The sequence below is a fragment of the Amphibalanus amphitrite genome, unplaced genomic scaffold, assembly GCF_019059575.1.
Source record: "Amphibalanus amphitrite isolate SeventyFive unplaced genomic scaffold, NRLGWU_Aamphi_draft 000153F_arrow, whole genome shotgun sequence".
Lineage (NCBI taxonomy): Eukaryota > Metazoa > Arthropoda > Thecostraca > Balanomorpha > Balanidae > Amphibalanus > Amphibalanus amphitrite.
Window position 1 is genome coordinate 27177 of NW_024881648.1, and position 22875 is coordinate 50051.

At 53.7% G+C, this 22875-nt stretch overlaps 1 protein-coding gene across 1 annotated transcript in view; it reads right to left on the minus strand.

The window, feature by feature from the left end:
• Nucleotides 1-22875, minus strand: part of LOC122383070 (fat-like cadherin-related tumor suppressor homolog) — a 116170-nt gene that overhangs the window by 26649 nt on the left and 66646 nt on the right. The window contains exons 10-19 of the mRNA XM_043369175.1: nt 17909-18045; nt 13869-14110; nt 12487-12731; nt 8574-8770; nt 4307-4525; nt 3620-3875; nt 3032-3287; nt 2369-2690; nt 1736-1969; nt 1040-1211 (exon numbers count right to left, since the gene is read on the minus strand). Of these exons, the coding sequence (XP_043225110.1) occupies nt 1040-1211; nt 1736-1969; nt 2369-2690; nt 3032-3287; nt 3620-3875; nt 4307-4525; nt 8574-8770; nt 12487-12731; nt 13869-14110; nt 17909-18045 (2280 nt within the window). The remainder of the gene's footprint in view (nt 1-1039; nt 1212-1735; nt 1970-2368; nt 2691-3031; nt 3288-3619; nt 3876-4306; nt 4526-8573; nt 8771-12486; nt 12732-13868; nt 14111-17908; nt 18046-22875) is intronic.

Below are 22875 nucleotides of genomic sequence, written 5' to 3' on the forward strand. Positions count from 1 at the left end.
GCATCGCGAAGTGTTGCAAATTTCCTTCGGCAAGAGCCGGCGGGTCGTTAGGAGGGAATGAGTTGGGGAGATGGCGACGGTGCTCCGTCTGCCAGAGACAAAGGGCGCACATCTGCATGTCGGGCAGTGACAGAGAGCGGACCCGGCCCGACAGCGGCCAGACGGACTGTCGGATGGCGTCAAACAGTCACACCATCGCCAGTCAGCATTACCAGATTGGACAGAGAGACAAGGCGCGCGAGTCGCAAAATCCCGTGATCTCATGAGACGACAAAATTCATGGGCTTACACAGGCTCACACTGAACACTAAGCCTCCTAATATTGCATCAGCAAGAATTTGCATCGGCAAGGAGACCATTAAATCAGGCCCTGTTTGACAAATAATTCGTCAGACCCCAAACGCAATCAAAGCGGTGCCAAAAGCTTAATCCGCATGCATAATCTACAGACCGGCTCACTGCGTGTCTAGCACGGCGCCGCGGCCCGCCATCGAAAGCCATCCAATAAATTACTGATTAATCGCATGTTCTGGCTTGCATCACATATCAGAAAGACGTAGAGATAGAAAGCGACTACCGCGTCCGTGGACGGTACCGGCCTCAGATCTGCATCGGCCTACTGTGATTTATTGGAGCATCAATCTACCAATAATGAATGCGTTATTGTAATCTAAAGCGGGACGAAATGAAATTGAGCCTGGTTTAATTTACGGTGTGGGGAGCCGCGAAACACCCAGTAGTCTTTGCTGGCCCAGAAATGAGATCACAGATCCTACCACCGCGCGGTGAACGAGGAAACCCGCCGGCGGCTGTCTTGCAACGGGAAACATTCATCGTAAGGAATTGCTTCTAAGCAGCTCACATAAAAGTCAAATCGCCCTCAGACAATCGCACTCTAAAGAATATTAGAAACCCGAAAACTAACCGGCAAATTAGCTAAACTTTAAGATAACAGAGCAAGCCCATCTAAACACACTATTTCCCTCTCTACCCCTACTTCCATCCGCTACGATCCAAACCTTTCCCGACCCCCACTCACCTCCGTCATACGCGGTAACCACCAGCCTGAAGGCGGTGTCCATTCCGCGGGGGCTGCGGCGCAGTGTGATGGCCCCACTCAGCTGGTCAACCGCGAACAGGTCACCGTTCCCTCGGAGCAGGTCGTAGTGCACCTGGCCGTTCTCACCCAGGTCAGCGTCCACGGCCGTCACCTGAGGGGGAGGGGTAAAGGTGAGACGACGTGTGGTGAGAAGTGAGGTTAGATGAGCTAGAGGAGGCAGTCGGATCCGCAAGAATGAAAGGCGAAGCAGAATTAGCGGCAGCGATGCGAAGTGAATTATAAATTCCGCAAATGTATGGTAAATGTCGTCGTATGCAGGAGTCGCGAGCTGCCATTTCCACACACCACTTTGGCACTGACAACCCACTCGCAGTAAACGTCATTGCTGCATCACTGCTCGCGAGGCTTCAAAGGCCGTTCCAGTTCCTTTCATCTTCACAACGTAGGCACGCAAACACCTCACCAATTACAGACTCAAATTTATACACGGCAGTACATGCATCCAGTCTCTCGCTCTCCTCACCTTTCATCATTCACTCAATACCCCTTTCTCCATCCCTCCCTCCCTCTCTCTCTCTCCCTCTCTCTCTCTCTCTCTCTCTCTCTCTCTCTCTCTCTCTCTCTCTCTCTCTCTCTCTCTCTCTCTCTCTCTCTCTCCCTCCCCCTCTACCCCACCTTAGTGACGGGCGCTCCTGCCGACGCGTCCACGGCCACCACGGCGTGGTAGGGCTGTCCCACGAACACGGGTCGGTTGTCGTTCACATCCATCACAGTACAGTGGAGCAGGGTGTGAGCCACCCGTCCGTCCCGGTCGCTGCGGACCTGGACCGCCAGCACGTGCTGGTCCTGCTGCTCGCGGTCCAGGACCAGACCGGTGGTCCGCACCACGCCCGCCGTGCGGGTGATGCTCTGTAGGGGGGGGGGGAGTCAGAGGGTAAGAGACACTCTGTGAATGTGCGGAGGGAATCTAACACACTCAGAAGGCGGTTAAACACCGAGTGGGTTCGGAGGAGTTGTAATAGTTGGACGCTCGGTTGCGTTGACCAAAGCAGCGAACGCACTGAGCCGAGTTTAGTTAGGCAGTTTGACACACTGGCCCCAAAGTTCACAGAAGTTTTACTTTGAGCACAGTTTGTGGAACTTTGAACGCGCTTTGTCCGCTCTCAATAGCTCGTGCTGTTCAAACAATCTACGCAAAGCCAACAAACAGGTCTGCTCTCACAAAACATCACAGGCCGCCGTTAACGAAACACTTCACCGGGTCTCCCACCTCTCCCCTCTCCTCTCCTCTCCCCAGCTCATACTCACAAAATACGGCGACGGGTTGAGGATCCGGAATTCCAGGTGCTCCATCAGCTGGTTTCCTCGCACCGACAGCGACGCGACGATATCGACGCGCGAGCTGTTCTCGCGCACCTCGCCGTAAAAGTGCTGTTTGGTGAAGACCAGCCCCCTGCTGGCCACCTCCCTGCTGCGGACCACCACCGCCGTGCTGGCGTTGTGCGCTCCGTCCGAGGCGGTGACCGTGACATTGGCCAGCGGACGCACTGACTCGGCCCGCAGCACCCGCAGTGAGCCCGAGTCGGGGTCCAGGGAGAACAGAGAGGCGTCGGCGCCGGACAGAGAGTAGCTGCCGGAGACGGGGGTGGGTGGTTACAGACGGTACAGTCAGAACAGCAGACAGACGCACAGCAGAGTTGTGACCGAGGGTTTGTCAAACCACAAGTAGGCACGTAGTTTGTAGCATTTGGAGTCGTGACCATGACCCTCAAGTCAATGTTTTCTTTCTACAAACAGTCTTGCCCATAAACACATATAACCAGCAAACGATCCACATCAACAGAGAAAATAATGCCTAGGTACACCAGGAAAAGGCACCGACCCACCGACCCCCATTTCTGCGCCCTCACACCACATATCGTGACCTCCCCGTATCACGACCGGACATTCCACGGCACCCGCTGAGCTCACCTGAGATTCGCCGTGTCAGGATCGGCGGCCGTGACGACGCCGACTTCCACGCCGTCATAGCTGGGCGTCAGCACGGTGAAGTTGTACTGGGCGTGGGAGAACTGCGGGGACTCGTCGTTGACGTCGAGTACGGTGATTTTGACGCGGGCCGGTCGGACGGCCTGCAGACGCGGACGGCCGCGGTCCCAGACGTCCACCGTGAACTCGAACTCGGAGCGGGTCTCGTGGTCCAGCGACGCCGCCGTCCGCAGCACGCCTGCCGGGGTCACGAGGGGTCAGTCAACGGGAGTGGGTCACCGGTGGATAATGTCGCAGTAATATCAAGGAAACGTTCTTCGATATAAGCAAATCTACCAAATATGACCAAATCATCACATGTGATCTTTTCCCCCCAATAAGCCCATTCCACCTAATCAAAAGTTGAGCTTCAGCTTTCACTTAGACACCTTCAGGCACAAGCTCCTTCCTTTCCCACACGGCGTTTCTCCCACACCTTTTTGACGTCTCCACAACAATCTCTTGGCGTACCCATCCCATCCTATCTCTCTCCAACCTCCCTCCCACTCTTCTTCAACCCCACCAGCTCACCGGAGTCGGCGTCGATGCTGATGTAGCGTCTCACGGCCGTCTCCACGATGCTGTACTCGAGTCTCCCGTTGCTGTTATCGTCGGTATCGATGGCAGTGACCACCAGCGGCTGTCCGTCGGTGGCGGACAGAACGGCCGAGCCGACCGGCGCCGACTCGAGCACGCGACCCGCGTAGGACGCCTGCTCCAGTCGCGGCGCATTGTCGTTCACATCCAGCACGTGGATGATGACGCTAGTGTGTGCCACCTCGCCGACCTGGGGAGGGGGGGGGGGTGACGGTGAAGAGATGTGGAGAAGACAGAGAGGAGAGAGTAGCAGCACCGGAAAACCAGTCTCATGTTGTCACGATAAAAGCAAATGTCAAGAAAGTGGATGTAACATGATATGTATTTTGCTATATGAAACGGGACTCAATTCCAGTGAACACAGGCACACGCACATAGGAACGATATTTAAACACAGCCACGATAAAGAATGTAACGAAAATACAGCTCACGGCTTCCTCAGACCCAGCGCTTGCATCTTATGGAGTCGTAAGCCACTTACAGCAACCATTTTAACACTACCGCTACCAGCCCCTCCCCTACCCTACCCATCATCACCCTTCTCATATCTCCAAGGGACTTGTGTCCTTTCTCACCACACTTGTGGCCCTAATTGGAGACGATATCCCCCTTTCGACTCACCATGCTGACGGCCTGGATGGAGAGGTTGTACCAGGTCCTCCGCTCGTAGTCGAGTCTCTCGTTGACGGTCACCACCCCGGCGCCGGGATTGAGGAGGAACGCGCCGTCCTCATTCCCTCCGACCAGCCGGTAGATGAGCGCCGTCTTACAGTGGGCCATCACGTCCAGCACGTGGGTGCCCGGCTCCCAGTCCTCCTCGACCTCAGCACCGTACTCGGCCTGTGGAGGGAGAACGGGGGAGAATAGAGGAGTCAGTGAAACGGAGAGCGCCACAGGGCATTCAGTGGTACTCAGTCTGCCAGAGATTGGAGAAAAGGACAGAGCAGTCAGTGGTACTCAGTTTACCAGGCACGGGAGAAAGGAACAGAGGACTCCGAGTGCCACTTACTTGTTGGCACTCGGACTGTGAGAGATGCGGAAGGAAGAAACAAGCGACTCAGTGGCATGTACTCAATCTGTAAGGCACCAGCGAACTAAAAGAAAGAGTCCGTGGTATTCAGCCTGCCAGAGACACGGAAGAACGAGATAGGAGACTCAACCGTGTGGGTATGGTTGGACGTGGAATGACCGTTCTGCAGTAGGAGATGGTACACTGGGCGACAGTTATGGATAATAGCCGAGTTTTAAGCAGGCCGTGTAAGCGCCACGGTTCGCTAGGCTTTGTGATAATGAAAGTTAGGAGGCACTATGTAAGTTGAGCGGCTTACGTCCTGAAGGTATCCTGTCCTGGTATTCAACGTACCTATGGAGAACGAGGTAAGAGAAGAGGATTGAAAAATAAAAGATGGAGAGAGAGAGAGAGGGAGAGAGAGAGAGAGAGAGAGAGAGAGAGAGAGAGAGAGAGAGAGAGAGAGAGAGAGAGAGAGAGAGAGAGAGAGAGAGAGAGAGAGGCATCCAACAAAGGCCTCTCAGCACTACAAAGCAAGTCGGTCACACCTTGTAATCTACGGGCACATGTATGGAAACAGCATGCCCGCGATACCAACACAGCACATAATTTCATTTCACAGGAAGGAAAACGGCGCACAATGTGGTTTCTTTGGACGTGCTGACTGCATCACTCTACGCCGCAGTCTCCACGAGCCAAAACACGGACAAACGGCACAAAGTGGGCGTCAAAAACATCGTTTTCTCGCCGCTCGGCTCTCTACGGCCACAGAATGGCAACTAGTCCAACGGAAACCGGCTAATTCATTCACTATGAGCGCAGAATAACAAAATGAGGCAGACCGTAGGCCAAACAACAAGCCAAGGTCATTATGGGACCAAACGCACTATAGAAAACGTCAATCGCGCACACTAAAGACCAACACAGAGATAACTTTATGAATACAAAACTCCACGGAAACCAGCATATTGACAAGTGTGAAGTGAACAATCCCAGTCAGTTTCCGCGCACCGGAAGCCCCCGTGGCTGTCCCATTTCTCTGCCAGTCCTGCGCGTCTCGTCCGTTGATCGTGCGGCCGAAAATAGCCGCCCCGGTAGCGAGCCGGGTCCGCTGCCGCCGACAGAGCCCCCCATTGTACCTGCCCGGTGAAAACATCCTCTGCTGCCCGTCCGTCCGTCCGCCCGCGGGCGCTATTGATCCCCGAACGGAAACGACCCAGTAGGCTAACGCCGCCGGTGATTGGATTTACTAACCGACTTCCAATAACGTGCCCAGTCAGCTACACAGTTCACCGTCACAGACGGTCACTAGACGGCCGTCTCTGCCGCCCGGCTAGCAGTTTGACACTTCCGTACAGTTTGGAGATTCTAGCGGTGGATATGACATCCAGTATCGGGTAAGACCAGCGGCGCAGCGGTTCTGGGACCACAGTTGACGACAGTTTGTCAGTTGACTGTTCCAGCGGCCCGGCCGACCGACAGCTCAGCTCGGGGCTTAGCTCGGAGGCTTAGCTCCGACGCTGAGAAGCTCAGAAGCTTGGCGCTGTGGCGACCAGGGGCTTCCCGGCCCATCGTCCCTCCATTGCGGAAGCTCCGCGTCCCGGCCAGGAACAAACGAGCCGCTCCTCACTCACCGCCCGCGCCGTTTTCAACACCAGCGCGAATCACGTCATTCATTCGGCCCTAAATCTCATGACGTGCATGATTCCGACAGCATCGGCAAGGAAGCATCCCATATAGGCGGCCGAAGTACGGGCTGAGCCAAGGTCAACGGGCGGGCGGCGCACGCCACGCCGGTCTGCCGTGGCCGCACCTCGGGCAGGGTGGGGCTAATGGGTTCGGGCACGGGCGAGGGTCAGTCAAACGTTCCAGCCCAGCCCGGGCCACGTCATAGAAGGTCCGAGAGATCGGTGGGAGAAGGAAGACAATGGCTGGGCGGACCAAGGGAGGCAGTGGCGATCTGTCAACTGAATGGGCCTAAACAGCCAGCCTACTGTTCTGTAACGGACAGCACCTGTAGCAACTGGCAATTGAATGTCTCACAAACGGCGAATTACTCCTACAATGCTTTCAGAGCCTAATTGTATTAATTCATTTCAAATTCATCGAAGCAATAACACCGATTAGCGCCGCCTCCTAACGGCCAGACACCATTGACCCCGCGCCCGATACTGGGAGTGTGCCAGACTGCCCCTGACCCGCGGACCGGCCGTCAGACTGCGGGGCGCGGCCGCGGCAGGGCGCGCCGGCAGCTCCCTCCCTCCCACACCTGGCCGTGAGTGAGTGCCATCGACTGCCGCCGAGCCCGTAACGAACACAGCCGCCGGCCGCCGCCGCGTCCCTGGGCGACGATTATTGGAAGTGGTGTGCCCTCCCTCCGTCCCGGAGGGGTAGCGGATACACAAACGGACGGCGAGTCGGCCCACCAGTGATCAGCATCCTGACGGTCCCACTGGGCCGCTCACCGATCGACCTGCGGTGAGAGATGACCTCCGGGACGGGCGTATACCGCCTAAGGCGGACAATATGTATTGTATTCGATCAAAATGTCTGCCTGGCTGTCTGTTTCTGCACGTCTTGTCTGTCTGTGGGTCTACCTGTGTCTATCCGTGTGGCGTGTGCCCGAGTGTCTGTTTGCGTGCCCGAGTGTCTGACGGCCCTTCTAACTTTCTGTGCCTGTCTGTAAGTATGCTTGTCAGTTTGCTGTCTATATGTATGTCTGTCTATCTGTCTCTTCCTCTCTCTCCTACCCGATACCCCCTTCCTCTCACCACCCTGCAGACCGACCAGACCAGACGGACACGACGCGCCAATCGGCACCGACAGCCGGTTACAGGCCCGTCGATCGTCCCACTGCCGGCGACACAGTGTCCGGTAAGAGCGTTCCCCTGTCCGCCGTGCCGAGTACCGCGCTCACTGATTGTGGCCGCCCTCCAGCGACAAATGAAACGACAGCACCGCTACTGCGACCACCGCGCTGCTATTGAACAATGGTGCGCCGGAAACCAACCAGGAACAGCGCAGCGCCGCATAACACCACAGAACATAGCGTTACATAACGCTACACCGTGTAAGGAATTACGAGACAATTTAGCACGACATTAACAAGCTCCAAAGCCAGGCACGAGCCACAATAGACCATCGCTTGGGGAAACCCACAACGCAACTAGGGCAGAACAGGTCAATATTGTACATTCAATAGCTGAAGATCCGCCGACAACAAAATCCGCTCTATCCGCGAAGAGATCGATTAGCAATCAGCCCCGCCTGTCCGGCCGTGACCTGCTGAGTCCGGCCGGCGTCTGGCGCTCTTGGCGACCGAAATCCGTCCGAATCCAACTATCAGCATTAGTTAAACGAGCTTAATGTGACCGCTCATTTGGAAACAGAATAGGCCCGGCCGAGCAGCAATCTCATTACAATGGACTCAATGGTGGTGGCGGCGGCGGGGAGTGGGGGGTGGGGATGGGGGAAGTTCGACCGAAGTTTGCAGTCGGTCGGTTATAGCCCCACCAGCCGAAACTGTCTGATCGGTCCGCGCCACAGGTGGTTCGCCAGCCAACGCACCGCAAGTTCAGATAGATCTCCACTACCTACCATATCGCCGCTCATATAGGTACAGATGCTAATGGGGCGATATGATCAAAAGTCGGGCCGCTCCGATCACACCGGCGATTTAGCTGTAAATGGACGCACATACGTGTACAGACACACACGCACACAAACCATTAACACTGACCTTGAACGATCACTCATTGTCAGGCTTACCAACACCGACCCACAAACTCAGGTACGACCACAAACATCCACAAATCGGTATCTACCTCCATTCATCCATCCTTACTCCCCCAGCCGCCTCCTCCAGCTGGCTCTACTCACCTTCTCGAAGCGAGGCGGCGCGTTGTCCGGCAGCGTGACGATGATGTTGACGTGCACCTCGGCATGTCGCGGCGGTCGGCCGGCGTCGCTGGCCCGCACGGTCAAGATGTACTCGCTGGTCCGGCGCCGGTCCAGAGCCGTGGCCACCTCCACCGTGCCCTGCACGGGGTCCACGCGGAACGCGTTGTCCACGTTACCTGGGGAAGGGAGAGATGCAGCGGTAAGTGGGGCCGTGAGGAGGTCGAGTCCGGTGAGGAAGAGTCTTTAATCAAAGGGGACCTTTCACAGTGAGGAGTGGGACAAAGTTCAAAAGACCTAGGTGTCTTACACGGTAGTCAGCTCATCTTAAAGCATCACATCATTTTGACAACGATGAAGGGTGTGTAAAGGATATCCGCACTAAGATATTAAATATTCATAAGGAAGTTGGGAAGGTATGACGAAGCATGCTTAGTTCCTGCTGACTAAATAGGTTACTCGTCCGGATGTCCCGAGTGTGCTGGTCCTTATCTGTAAAGCCTTCCAGTTGGACTTTGCAGTGCTATTGAGAGTTCACGAGGTTTAAGTATGTCAACAACGCTATCGTTACAATTCCGAAAAGCGACGATAAGGATTGTCACATCATTTGTGCAATGCGACATCTCACGCCCGGATAAGTAAAATCCCCAGCACTCATATAGCTCAAGTAATGTTGCAAGTGGATGAACATTTCAATGGTCATGATTTTAAGATCAGTGTTTTCTCGAAACAGCCTCGTTTCTAGAAGCCTGGGCTCTGAGCCTTCCATCAAATCTCGTGTGTCCGGTCTCAAAAGGTTACGAAAAGCACTCGCCATATTACAGCCTCAGCGAATGCAGGCTGCAGCATCTCTGACGCGACGCATTACATTACTGACATAGCTTCTCCTATCTATATAACCACAAAAAATGACCACAGTCACTTTTTGCCAGTCTCATTAACATTGATAAGAACCGTGTTTTGTAAGAACACATGGAATGACAATAGCGTCCGTATTATCCCGATAGATCGAGGACGGATGAGGTCATATCGGCCCCGGATACAATGCAGCCGCCAGCAGGAAGATTAACCGACCATCAATAATATTGGGGCAGATCCCCCGGTCCATCTTCCCCGGCCTCTCTCGGTCTATCTCCTATGGCCGGTCATCCATCCCATGTCTGTCCGTCGGAGCCACCTGTCTGCACGTCTGCGTCTTATCTGTATTTGCCCCCGTGTCTGCCAGTGTTTGTGTGACTGTCTGCTTGTTGCTACATGCGTGCCAAGCATCTCGGTAAGCGCCTGTCTGTCTCCGTGTCTGTCTGTCGGTTCGTATGTCTCTTTGTTGGTATATGTATGCGCGTATTATTTCCGAATCAGCTTCCGTCCCTGTGCTCTGTTTGGGTCTGAGTGTATTGGTTATATCTCCATGTTTGTCCGTCCGTCTCCGTCGTGTCAGTCTGCCTGTCTGCGTGCCTCTCTACCAGCCTGTTCTGTCCGTCCGAAGGTCGCGACGTCCTCAGCCGGCACGCGAGGCAGCGATCGGCGTTACCCACCACCGACCCGCCCTCCCGACCGGCCGACCGACCTCACCAGCCCAACACTTCACCAGCGAGTCCAGCCAGCCCACAGAGGAGAGAGAGAGACCATCCCCCGCACCCATCCGTCACAGCAGCTGTCACACCAACACCCGGCCATGACGGCGTCCACCCGCAGCCAAGATTAATTAATTAATTAATTAATGACCGCCGAAGGGTAGCTGGCCGCCGACCAATTAGCGCGACAGCCAGCGCTGTGTCGAACAAGAGGACACCCCAGAGCCGCCGCGGGCCAATAGAGGCGGCGGGACGACAATCAATCCACCGATGAAACATTGCAGCAAAAACGACACGGCTGCAAATCGCCGTCGATAAAAAGACATCGTCAGTCTCCGGTCGTCGGGCGACGATAAAGGCGCGTCTGTGCCAGCGAGCTACACGCGCTAAGTGAAAGATGGCACCGCCGCACGCAAGGGGGAGTTGATATCCAGCGCTGGAGATAATACAAGGCGAGTAGAGTGAGATACCGCCTCTTTCCCGGGAGGCTAAAGACAAGGTGGGCCTTTCTGGCACAAGGTCGTTAGGTTTGTGATTTATAGGTCATAATCTGCGCGGTGCGTGAAATATTTCACGGCCACAAATCAAGATTCGTTGCGGAATCACCGCTTATCAAGCGGTGCATTTAAATTACCTGGGCGGGGCAGATATACCTAACGGCCAACGGACTTGAACTTTCCCCGATGAGACCATGCAACTTTTTTAGTTATCGCTCTCAACGCATGCCCGCCCTTTCCAATATCCCGATATCGCCTCAGCACGACGCCACTAAATATCAGCGGCCGAGTTTCTCAATTAGCGACACGTCAGGCCGGCACCGGCTGACCCGTCGGCGTCACCACTGACCCGGACGCGGGCGCTCTGGGCGCTCCTGACTACGGCGCCGATAACCCATTGGTCCCACCGGAGGCGTCAGGCCCATCAGAGCCGCCAGTTTTCCGGCCGGAGAGACACGGCCGCCGCCCGACCGGAGCAAGTTGCCGCGGATACGGCGGTGACACGGCGCGGCCGGGGCCGCCGGCCGCCACCGAGACGTGAAATTGACCGCCTGCGAGTGTCACCGGGCCGTCATACGCCGGCGCCATTACACGATTGGCCCGCTCGGCGGCGGCGACCGGTCGCGACGCCGGAGGTAATTTGTCGACTCGGCTCATCGCCAACTTTGCGGCGGCCAATATCGTGGCAGGCGCGGTTAATGTCGGGACGAATTAGCTGGTCGGCGACAAACTATCGCGACAGGCCCCGGCGGGGGAGGAGGGGGCAGGGGAGAGAGCGGGGAAGAGGGCAGGAGAGAGCTGGCAAGAGAGAGGAGCGGGGCAGAGGCGTCATCCGGCCCGGGCGGGACACTGAAAGGACAGAGTGACGCCGTACAGCCCGTCAGGACGTGACCCCCCCCCCCCCCCACGGCCCCCAACATGACATCAGCAGTTAGCTGGCGGTGACGGTAATATAAGCCGACACCCATCGACCCTATTGAGCCGTGACAGCGATAATCGACTAGATTGGTTGGAAACTTCAATGGCATCTCAATTGGCTCAATGTGAAATGCGATTAGAGTGTGGCATCTGATAGGGCCAATTTGTCTCAATACTAAAGATCAACATTGTCAGAAGTCAAGACAATTTTGTAACCCAGGGTTCAATTGAACGCGACACGCATTTGCACAAACTCCACCAGTAAATGATTAAGTGTCTCTATCAATAGGTAGTACCTAACACAGGACTTTATTCCGGCCTTATGTAAACCTCCGTTCCCGCCTAAAATATTACACTATTCCTATTCGAAACGCGACTACGCAACCGCCGCCCAGCCTTAGTCCCCAGAGAGCAAACCTCCCCACTTGAGTCCATGCATCAACAGGTCGCAGCGGCCCGCCGAAAATAACCTCACATCTCGCGAGCATAGCCGGTACCACTCAGTCGCCTCTGAACGGAAACCCGGCGTTGGTATGCGGCTATTGTGGGCCCAAACGACCTCTGAACTCGGCGCAGAGGTGGCAGTCCCTATCAGGATTCGGGATACAATAACGGGGCGTTTGAGGCGACGGCAACGCTCACACGCGATCCAAAGGTCGTCATTTACCAGCTGAAGCCCGGCTTATGAGGTGTATGCTGCAGCGGTACAATATCACAGCTTGGCGAGTGGGCTATTCGTAGACGGGTCGCAGTCCCCGCCCCAGTTTCAGCTACTCAATGATAAGCTTCAACAGCGAGATCGCTCAGCCCAAGTTCTCAGCTGCTGGTATTGGAGACCCCTCTCTCCCCACCCCCTGGTCTTCCCTTCTCTTCCTATCCTCTCATCCTTCCTCTCCCCTCACTCACCGGACTGTATGGAGTATGTGACGCGCGCGTTCTCGCCGTGGTCGCGGTCCGTGGCCAGCACGGTGACCACCTGGGTGCCCTCGGCAGCAGTCTCGGGCACCTGGCCCACCACCAGGTCGCTGAGGAACGTCGGACCGTGGTCGTTCTCGTCGGTCACGTGGATCAGCAGCCGGGCGTAGTCGCGCCGCGCCGGCGTGCCCTGGTCGCGCACTGAGACCGTCAGCACGTGCTCGTGCTCCGTCTCTCTGTAATGGAGAGAGGGGAGGAGGAGGTCAGAGTTGCCACAGAGGAGTGGAGTTGCATGCTTTCATGCGTTTTTTTTGTCCGATATGGTAAAAAAATAGTTCGACATAAAAGACAATGGAGGCAATGAAGGATGACATATTCGTGCAAACGTTGATGATACAGCGGCAACTTTTCGAAACATTCGCAATAAAATAGATGGTAAACATTCTTCAACTTTCAGTCAACTTTGACTGCATCACAAAAGCTCACAGTCTTCTTACTGCCTACTTTCCTGTTCCTTTGAGGTTGACAAACAACTTTCTTGACATGTTTCCAGGAAAAGGATGCAAACGAACGAAGAACCGCCGGTAACAGGCCCTGGTCCATCACAGGCCTAAGTCCCCCTGATTTACGGGTCAATAACCCTCAGTTCATTGCCACTGAAGGTAGGGACAGGTAACAGGGAGCCGAAAATAACCTGATCAGGCACGTCTTACCCCGATCGTTGCTGTGACGAGGAAAAATCCTAGAGCGGGAGCCGGGATTACAGCTCGTGATGACGAGCTAACAAGACGTGCGCTCCTGATGTATGTTCGCTGTTTTTATCTCAGTTTTATAGTCTGATTTCAACAGCCACCAGTGTGAGTCCAATCAACGAGAAGTAAAACCAACAACACGGCATGAGCTTAACAAGCCTCAATACGCCCACAAACCACAGCCCTGTAACAACTAACAATGCTGTCAGTGACTGTAAGTGAGGTGGTAAGAAGTGGTCAGGACAGTGATAGCGGTATGGTGTGATGGTCGGCCCAGTGTAGACTGAAGACCTTGAGCTCTGAAATCTGAAAATAAGTGTGGTTGGATTGAAGCCCTTGACTTCTGAAACTATGTATGCTGGTTGGTATTGGACAGCCCGGATCACAGCCCACACTATGGTAAGGGAAATGGTAGGTCACCCCGACATACACATACGTCCCCCCCCCCCCCCACCCCAACTGAACTGTCGAGTCGCTCGGCCACGGTGACTCGTCCCCCCCCCCCCCCCACTGACCTGTCGAGTCGCTCGGCCACGGTGACTCGTCCCCCCCCCCCCACTGACCTGTCGAGGCGCTCTGCCACGGTGACTCGTCCCCCTCCCCCCCCCCCCCCCCACTGACCTGTCGAGTCGCTCGGCCACGGTGACTCGTCCGCTCAGCGAGTCGATGGCAAACAGCTGCAGGGAGCGCTCGCTCTGCGCCGCCTCCAGGCCGTAGTAGAGCGTGGCCTCGCCGTCCGGATCGTGGGCGGCCACACTGACCAGCCGCCGGCCCGGCTCGGCAGCCTCCGAGACGTTCACCGAGTACAGCCGCTGGCTCAGGGTCGGCTCGCGGTCGTTCAGGTCCATCACAGAGATGTGGAGCTGAGGGAGGGGAGGGGGAGGGGTCAGTCGGCGGGGCGCACTGGGCGGTACAGATGAGATTGTAATTCACAGAAACACAATGGATAAGAATGTGCGAAGTACAATGCTACATAGTCTTGCTAGCTGTTAGCTCAGAATGGTTCATTGTGGTGTAGGTTTACAATGGAGTTAAGGTTTCCTGAAACACCGCCATTTTCATGCCTTTCGGCTTCATTATGAGTCCGACGAAGATAACGATAATGCTGCTGACGATGCTGAAAGTAATTAAAGTTTTCCACGGAAAACCTCATCATAAACGCCGGATAAAGCCCTTCAGATATTTCCCCACTGTAAAAACATCTCACGAAGCGCATCGCTCAGCTGTACTCCCTAACTAACCACATAAAACGTCCCAAAAACCTTCCCCAACGAATCACACTCCCACCTCCCCGCCCATCCCCCTGGCAATTTGTCGCTACCCGGAGCCGGCCACAGCGCCTACCTACACCCCCACACGGCAGCGCACGCCGGGCGAATGATAACATCGAATTAGTTGGCCGTGGAGGCGCTGCGGGGTTCGGATCGCCCGGTCGAAGGGCGGTGGTTTGGATTTATACCCAGAGTGCCCCAGGGCAGAGGCTAAAATACGAGCGTCCGGCGCTCGGACGGTGGCTGATGCTAAATTGATTTACGGAGAAATAACACCGCCCACCGAGCGTCCACTCGCTACAGAAATAACGTGGCAAATTATAGAGATTGAATGAAATGTTAAGCTGGCCGCAGGTTATGAGAAAATCATGGTATTGCTGGAGATTTACGGCGGCCTCACTTGAAGCACCTATTCAATTTTAACCAAACTGCGCCCTGACCGACACAACGGGCGCAAAGGTTGGTCGAAATTCCAGGAAGATCAGATCACATCACCGCAGAATGACACATTCCTTACATCCTAACCTCGAAATCCCGGCCCCGCCCGGACCGCCCATCGCTCACGAGGCATTAGCGCCGGCCGGGCGGGCTCTACCGTTGGCGTCTGGGCGCGGCTGGTGGCGCTCATCGCACCATTACCTGGCGCGAGGCGACACCTGACCTTCCGCGGGCCGGCGGCGGCAGCAGCGCTGACCTTCCGGCCGAGTCCGCCAGCTCTGGGCTGATCCGCCGGTGACACCTGGGCCGCCGGCAGAGTCGGTGGCTACAGCGGCCCCGACAGACAGTGGCCTTTCGAGCGCTGTCGACCCGGACCGGGTTACTCCACAGAGACCGCGCCCTCCGGCGCCGCTGCCTGCTCAGTGACAGGCGACGGACCGGGAAGCGGCATCGGCCGCCGCTCCCGGACGGCTGGGCCCGACAGCTCTAACACCCACGCGGTGTGTGCCGGTGCAGATAACGCCGGACCACTCACTGCCCAGCCCGGCCCTACAGCTCAATCATCACACACAGCCACTCGGCAGGACTGGAAATTCGCCTCACGTGCTAGCCGAGAATATCCGACACCCACTGACCGGCCAGCCGGCGCCGCCCACATGAGCTACCGAGCGTCAGCAGCACGCACGGGTCGGTCTGAACAGGGCCCGCCTCTCCTCTCAGGGTGTGAGGTCAGTCTACCGTGGCTGTCGGTCAGGTTCCTCATCACTCAGAGGACGGACAGGCTGACAAGAGTGAGGTCGTCGGTCGCCTATGGTGAACTCCGGACCGACCGGACGTCGGAGAGGCTCCGGGAGAATACACCGCGGGTCGGGAAGGGGCGGGACAGCCGTCAGCGGCAGGGAGCAGGGCCAGTGGAAAAGGTGACAACGGAGAGGAGAGGAGAGTTGACCTGAGTGAGATATTTAGGCAAAGTAAGTAAGAAGTGTCGTGGAGCAAAACGCAACGTCTCATTGATGGGTCACGGGATTCGCCGCGACTGAGATGATGCTTGTCACCAATGATATATCGACATTCTACGGAAAACCTTGTCACACATGTTTCTAGGAAGTCGCTTGTGAAGCTGCTGGGCCCTGAACTGTGAACTAAACGGGTTACAAGATGAAGGGCAACAAGCTTTGAAGAAGCAGCTTTGAGCGGACGTTTCGACGCTGTCAAATGCGCGACGTCGCTCGATGCGAGCAAGGAATGGAACAACTTAATCCGAAGCACGTTCGTCGCATCGCAGCTTTAAATCCAATCAGTCGTGAATGGAGTGGTAAATCAAGTTTCGCAGGAGTGCGTCGAAAAAAGGCTATTTCGACAAAAAAGCTTCCCAAACCGTTCATTATAGATTTATCGCCAACTCGAGAAAGACGTGACCGAGACAGCTTCGGTTGCTTCAGGGAAACTGGCAATAGCATCAATCAATAAACATATTTCGGTGGGAGGAAAACATCCACTTTAGCGCACCATTCCAAGACGATAAACCAGCCACATAACCCACAACACATCGGTGAGAGGGCTGCCCAGAGTTGTTGACAAGTGCGCCTCGTTTGACTATCAGCCCTGTCGCTCGGCACGTGGTCAAGTTCGGTCCACCCTGTGACCTGTGTCTGCTGGCTGTGAGGCTGCACCTCCTATCGAACTGGGTCAGGCCGGGGCCGCGTCCGGCTAATGGAACAATGGAACCACCAGGCTGTCGTCTCACCACTGCCCGAGAGAGCCGGGCACAGCGGGTCAACTGAGCCGCCTCTCGGCACCGGCAATCACACCGAGCAGAGCAGAGCAGCGCCGCGCCTCCGTCCATGCATTAGAACTCGATGATAAGGCCCTTAACTGTCCATCAGTAGTCAGACCACGGCGTCAATAGCGCATTAGGCGACATTGAAACCGGCTCAGTCGCACAGCCGAGGCCAATTCAAACTAACGGCTACATTGTGATCAAAGCAATTTCCCCCTAATAGCCCAGCAGCCAATTCGCTCAACAAGTTATTAGTGGAGAAATGTCATGCAGCCGGGTTCGGTCCACTGCGGAGCCATTTCCTCGTGATGCCATACATCTACGGAATGGCGTGATCCGTTTCAATAGAAATCACGCTCAATTGACGGTTGGACCCACGAGACCGGCTGATTACTCTACTATTATTGTGAGCACTGCAACTGTTACACTGGGGGGTCTACGATAATGTCAAACGACTGTTAATTACCCTTAATGCGGCAGGGGCCGGGCAGCAAGGCAACACCGTTACTTGTGTGGAATACTATCAATCATGTTACAGTACATCGAACGTTGTAATGTCCACCGAGGTAATGTCGGCCAGAGGTGATTAACTGACCACATTTATTGATAGTGGCATTACCGAAATAAACAGGCACCACAGTGACATCAAGTGACGATGGTAATGTCATGCAAATGTGGCATTAATGATGCCGTAAAGTTCGTATTGATGATAAGTAATATTGCTACCCGCTGGAAAGTAAGTCATAACAACGAAACTCCTTTGCGCCAACTGCATTCCCATGTATGTTTCTATGACACAATTTAAGGTAAGCATGTTTCCATGACGCAATTTAAGCAACATCATCAGCTCCTGCCATCCATCGGCTGTCAGCTAACTCTTTGTCCATCCGTTTCCCGCCGAAAACTCTCATATTGACGCACATCTAGAGCTCAACCCATGCTATGTCTAGTCTCATACCCACATTACTCTCAAATCCAGTCTTTCATCTTTCACCTTTCTTTCATCACTCGCCGCAGGTTTCTTGTAGTTTACCCTGCTTTGTTGACTTACTTACCCCCAACTACTCCCTCCACTACTCCCTTACCGGCGTGTAGATGCGCCACTGGTCTCGTAGAAAACTCTGCTTTGTTGACTAACTTACCCCCAACTACTCCCTCCACTACTCCCTTACCGGCGTATAGATGACGTGGTGTCCGTCCGTGGCCGAGATGTTCAGCGTGTACTCCGGCGTCGTCTCCCAGTCCAGCGGCCGCGCGATCACGATGCCTCCCGGACTGTTCACGCTAAAGCTGCCGCCCGTGTTCCCGCCTGAAATACAGAGACATGACGTCATCGGACCGAACAGTGACGTCATCGGTCCGCTGCTGGCGGTCCAAGTTGGAGGTCGCCGTGAATTAATGACAGCTCACAGAGGGTCGATACCAGACAGAGTGCCGACGCCGGTCCCGGGCCAACCATACACGTGACAAATGGGGGTTCACTATTCCATCCGGAGCCAGTCGAGACTGTGATGCATGACAGAGCATGGGTGTAGGAGCGCCAAAAATATTGGTGAAGGATGTCACCTGAACCTTCGGAGAGGGTGCAGGACCTTACCGCAGTGGAGGGGGGGGGGATTTCGCCAACTCCTGTTTTTTTTTCTCGCAAATGTCTCACGCCATTATCATCTAATTAACGTCAACTTTTCAGTACATGCCTAAAATTGAATTTTTAGGTATCCAAGCATACCTTTGGATACCTACCAAAGGTATCCACCATCCAAGCATACCTTTGGAACCTAAAGGTATGCTCCACTGCATTTTTTCGTGACCAAAGTCTTACAACTTTCCCACGAGTAAAAACAAGCCAATTTATTTAGATATTCACGGCATTTACTGAGACACATTTACACGTTTACCAACTTCAATACAGTTTTCGGCTTTACTGTATGCCTGGCCTATTCAAATACATTAGCCAGAGGGGTGTGGTAATAACTGGTGTAAGCAAAGTGACCACGGTCAAAAATGCATTACCAAGTCAACATTTTGGGATGGCCTCGTTCAAAAAACCGCTAAGAGCTTCGGTCTAGACAATTGTTTTATCGTTGGCATACAGTAAAATACATACCAAACTCGACCGGTGATAAATTGTCAAGACCTCAGTCATGGATGATATAACACTGGATTGGTGTCTCGTGGAAATTAACATTGGGATCCGCGACATTGGGATCAGGCCTGCCATCTAGCGAGAGAATTATCGTAAGTTAGGAGCTAGCCGAGTGAACGCTATCTCTCAGCATTATGACACACGTGGGTGTGGTGTGTTAGTTGGCTTGAAGTGCATATTCCCACGAGTTGGAGGTAATATTACTGGACTTGAGCCGATAAAAAATGTCTTAAATGCTTGAAAGCCAAAAATGTCAAGCAGCCTTTAGGTAATAACGAAAATAAAATGCGTAAGACGGTGTGTATTGAAACGCCCAGTCCCATCGGCTTGTACGACCTTTTCAATGGTCATTTACTCACAATGGTACAGCAGTTTGGCAATATGTCATACATATTTGGTAGGCTTATTCCTACTTCTCCGAATTTCGCTCGATTTTCTTCATCTTAGTTAATTACGGAGCGAGCGAAGCGAGCGGAGTCTTACGTAGAATAACGGAAATTTCTGAGTATGAGCGGCCGGCCGGCCGGCCGTGGGGACGCTCTTCAAAAGCTAATATCTTAGGAACTGGACATCCGATTGACAAGCGGTCTTCTTTACTGAATGTCACTTGGACGTAAAAGTTCTGTGGTGTGATGGCCACCATGCGTTCTTGCCAACCACTGCACGTGGCGCGTGGTAAAGTTGGACATTTTTTAAGAACCCCCAAAATTGCAGCCTCAATAACGGCACAACGGCTGGGCCGATTGAATTGAAACTCGGTACACAGTTAGGTCTCCATCAGATAATTCATCTGCATGTGTTAGGGTTGGGGTGCTGCTGCACGTGCGCACGTGCAGGGGTCGTTTCCAGATCTCGAGAACGGCTGGACCGATGGCGCTCAAATTTGGTACACGGTTAGGGACCAGTTAGAAGGGTGCCGTGCACAAGTCAGTTGGGAGTCTGGGACCCATTTTGCACGTGCGCACGTGCAGGGTGCCGCTTCCAGATCTCTAGAACGGCTGGGCCGATTGTGCTCAAATTTGGCACATCGCTAGAGACCGGTTAGTAGGGTGCCGTGCACAAGTCAGTTGGAGGTACCCCCTCGAAATTTCGCACGTGCAAGGCCCACCCTCTCGCTCGCTCCGTTAGTCGCCCCATAAGGCGTTATACTGGTTGTTACGGTACGTGCCACGTGCCAAGTTAGGGGTATCGCAATTGCTCCACATAAAGTAACTCCGCAATGGCTGGGCCCCTTACAGTTAAACTTCGTCAATAGTTATGCACCCAGTGGCCAATGCAGTTCCATGAGTCACTATGAGGGTGCTACTGCACGTGCGCACGTGCGGGGTGCCGCTTCCATATCTCAAGAACGGCTGGGCGGATAACACTCAAACTTGGTACACAAATGTCACATCGATGCTCGCACTGCATTGATCAGTGCTTACATTGGTGCAGAGTCGTTAGGAAACCGTTGAACTGAGATGCGTGGTGTTTATGCCTTTCTGTTCCAGCAGCTGATTGATCCGCAACAGGAGATCCTTGTTTGTGAAGGCTTCGTCTCCCTTTTCTACCCCTTGTTTAAAATAACATTAACAATGTACGAAGAAGATCACGAATCAAAGTTGTTTTAGGCGGCTATCTTGGGCCAGGGCTGCGGAGTTGTAGTCAGAGCCAGCGGTTCAGTTCCGACTCGGAGTCGGTTGATTTTTAAAAGCTTTAGTCGGAGTATGAGTCGAACGTCACCGAAAAGTCATCGACTCCACAGACTTACCAGGGCTGCTGAGTCGGAGTCAGAGTCGGAGTCTGTGTGAATCGACAGTTCTGCCCGGAGGAGTCGGAGTCGATATTTGGATACCAGAATCGGAGTTGGAGCCAAAGTCACTGAAATTTCATCGACTACGCAGCACTGGCTGGGTCTTTTTCATAGAGCGTCTTGAATGACATATTGAGCGGCAATGACGTTAGCAATTCCGTTCAACTTTTTCATTAGACTTATAGATAGTACTTAACGTTTGTTTTGTTCTTTGATCGGACAATTTGTTTGATTTAGGCCAAGTAAAGACTGTTGTGAAAAATAGCGAAAACGACACGTGCTGGCGAAGTCTCCAATAACTCCCTGTTTCACGATTTAATGAGGAAATAACATGGAACTGCTTATCTTATTACTGACCCTGCACATAAATCTATTAATTTCTTCGCTTTTACTGACATATAAAGACATAACCTTTTAAAAAATTGCACAACAAGCCCGCTTCTACACCATACTCCCATGTGTCACAATGCTAATCAGCGGCTTTCACTCGGCTTGCTCCTAACTTACGATAATTCTCCCGCTAGATGGCAGGCCTGAGCTCAATGTCGCCAAAAACTGCGAAGACACCAATCCATTATTATCTCATCCATGCCTCAGTCCTTACTGATTTTTGAACTCGGCCTTCGGCCTCGTTCAAAAATTCAGTAAGGACCTCGGTCTTGAAAATTTATTTACACCGGCCTCGTTCAGTATTTACGAGCGAGCGAGCGCAGCGAGCGAAGCGAAGTCTTTTCAATATAAGGGAAAAATCTCAGTATGAGCGGCCCGGCCCGGCCCGGCCTGTAACGCTTTTGAGAGGCTTATATCTCAGCAACCGCTGGACCGATTGGCTTGCGGTCTTTTTTGCTGGGTAACCCCATCCCTTCTACCCCGTAATTGACTACTTTTGATACATCTCAGTGACCGTCGTGGCACGTACCACGTGAAAAGTCAAGGGTGTTCAAGCAGTTTTGCAAAAGTAATGATTTTGAGAGGCCCATATCTCAGCAGCGGCTTGAGCGATTGTCTTGCGGTAATTTCTATAGGGTAGCTGCATCCGTTCTACCAAAGGTCGGATACTCTTGATCTATGTGAGTGACCCCCACTGCACGTGCAAAATACAAAAAGAAGAGGTGCCAAATTTGTTCCCATTTCAGTAACTCGGTAATTACTGGGGCGATTTCGCTGAAACTTGGCATACAAGTAAGCACCCACCAGACAACGCATTCCCATGTGTTGCGGTTAGGGTGCTAACTGCACGTGCGCACGTGCAGGGGGCGTTTCCAGATCTCGAGAACGGCTGGGCCGATTGCGCTCAAATTTGGTACACGGTTGGGGACCGGTTAGTAGGGTGCCGTGCAAAAGTCATTTTGGACCCCGTTTGCACGTGCGCACGTGCAGAATGCCGCTTCCAGATCTCAGGAACGGCTGGGCCGACTGCGTTCAAATTTGGCACACCGCTAGCGACCGGTTAAAAGGGTGCTTTGCACATGCCCGTTGGAAGTACCCTCTCGCCCTTCCGCACGTGCAGGGCTCACTATCTCGCTCGCTCGTTCTTCGCCCAAAAGGCGTTTTACTGGTAGGGGAAGTTGGGGCAATGCCGGAGTTGGGGCAAAGCCGAAATTCGAGATATTTCGAAAACCGTAAGACATGGATGCCACCTGTCAGTGATGCTCTGAAGCTTAAGTGACTACAATTATCGCATGTTTGTTACGAGTCGTCATTCGGAATACTTCGGCTGTGAGGGCGCCAAGAGCGTTTTCAAGGTACGCGTTCCTTGTACTACATGCGCCTTTGAAGCTGCATTTCTTACTTATTATGCTACCGTTTGTCTGGCCAATTCGGTCAAGTAATCTTCAGCATGTCTTTGCATAAGTGTGCTGCCTATTTGAAATTTATACGGCACGTTGAAAAGTTATGGGCCTGCAAATGAAAGTATGGCTGGCTGGGGTAATGCCGAAAACGTGCAATTACGCACGTTAAAGCACGCTAAGTGGACTTTACTGCTGTAGAATAGCAACGCGAATTTTTAATCACACAAATTGCACTTTCAACCGACACAACGGCCTGTTACTTATAAGGAATTATTTACCTGGCATTTTCTTATTATATCACACAATTATAACTTCCAGTGTGCACCAAGCGTCCCCAAGCTCTTAAAACGCGTGTCAGATTTGATAAATTCAGGATAAAGTTTGAGATAAAGTGGCAAAACATCAATG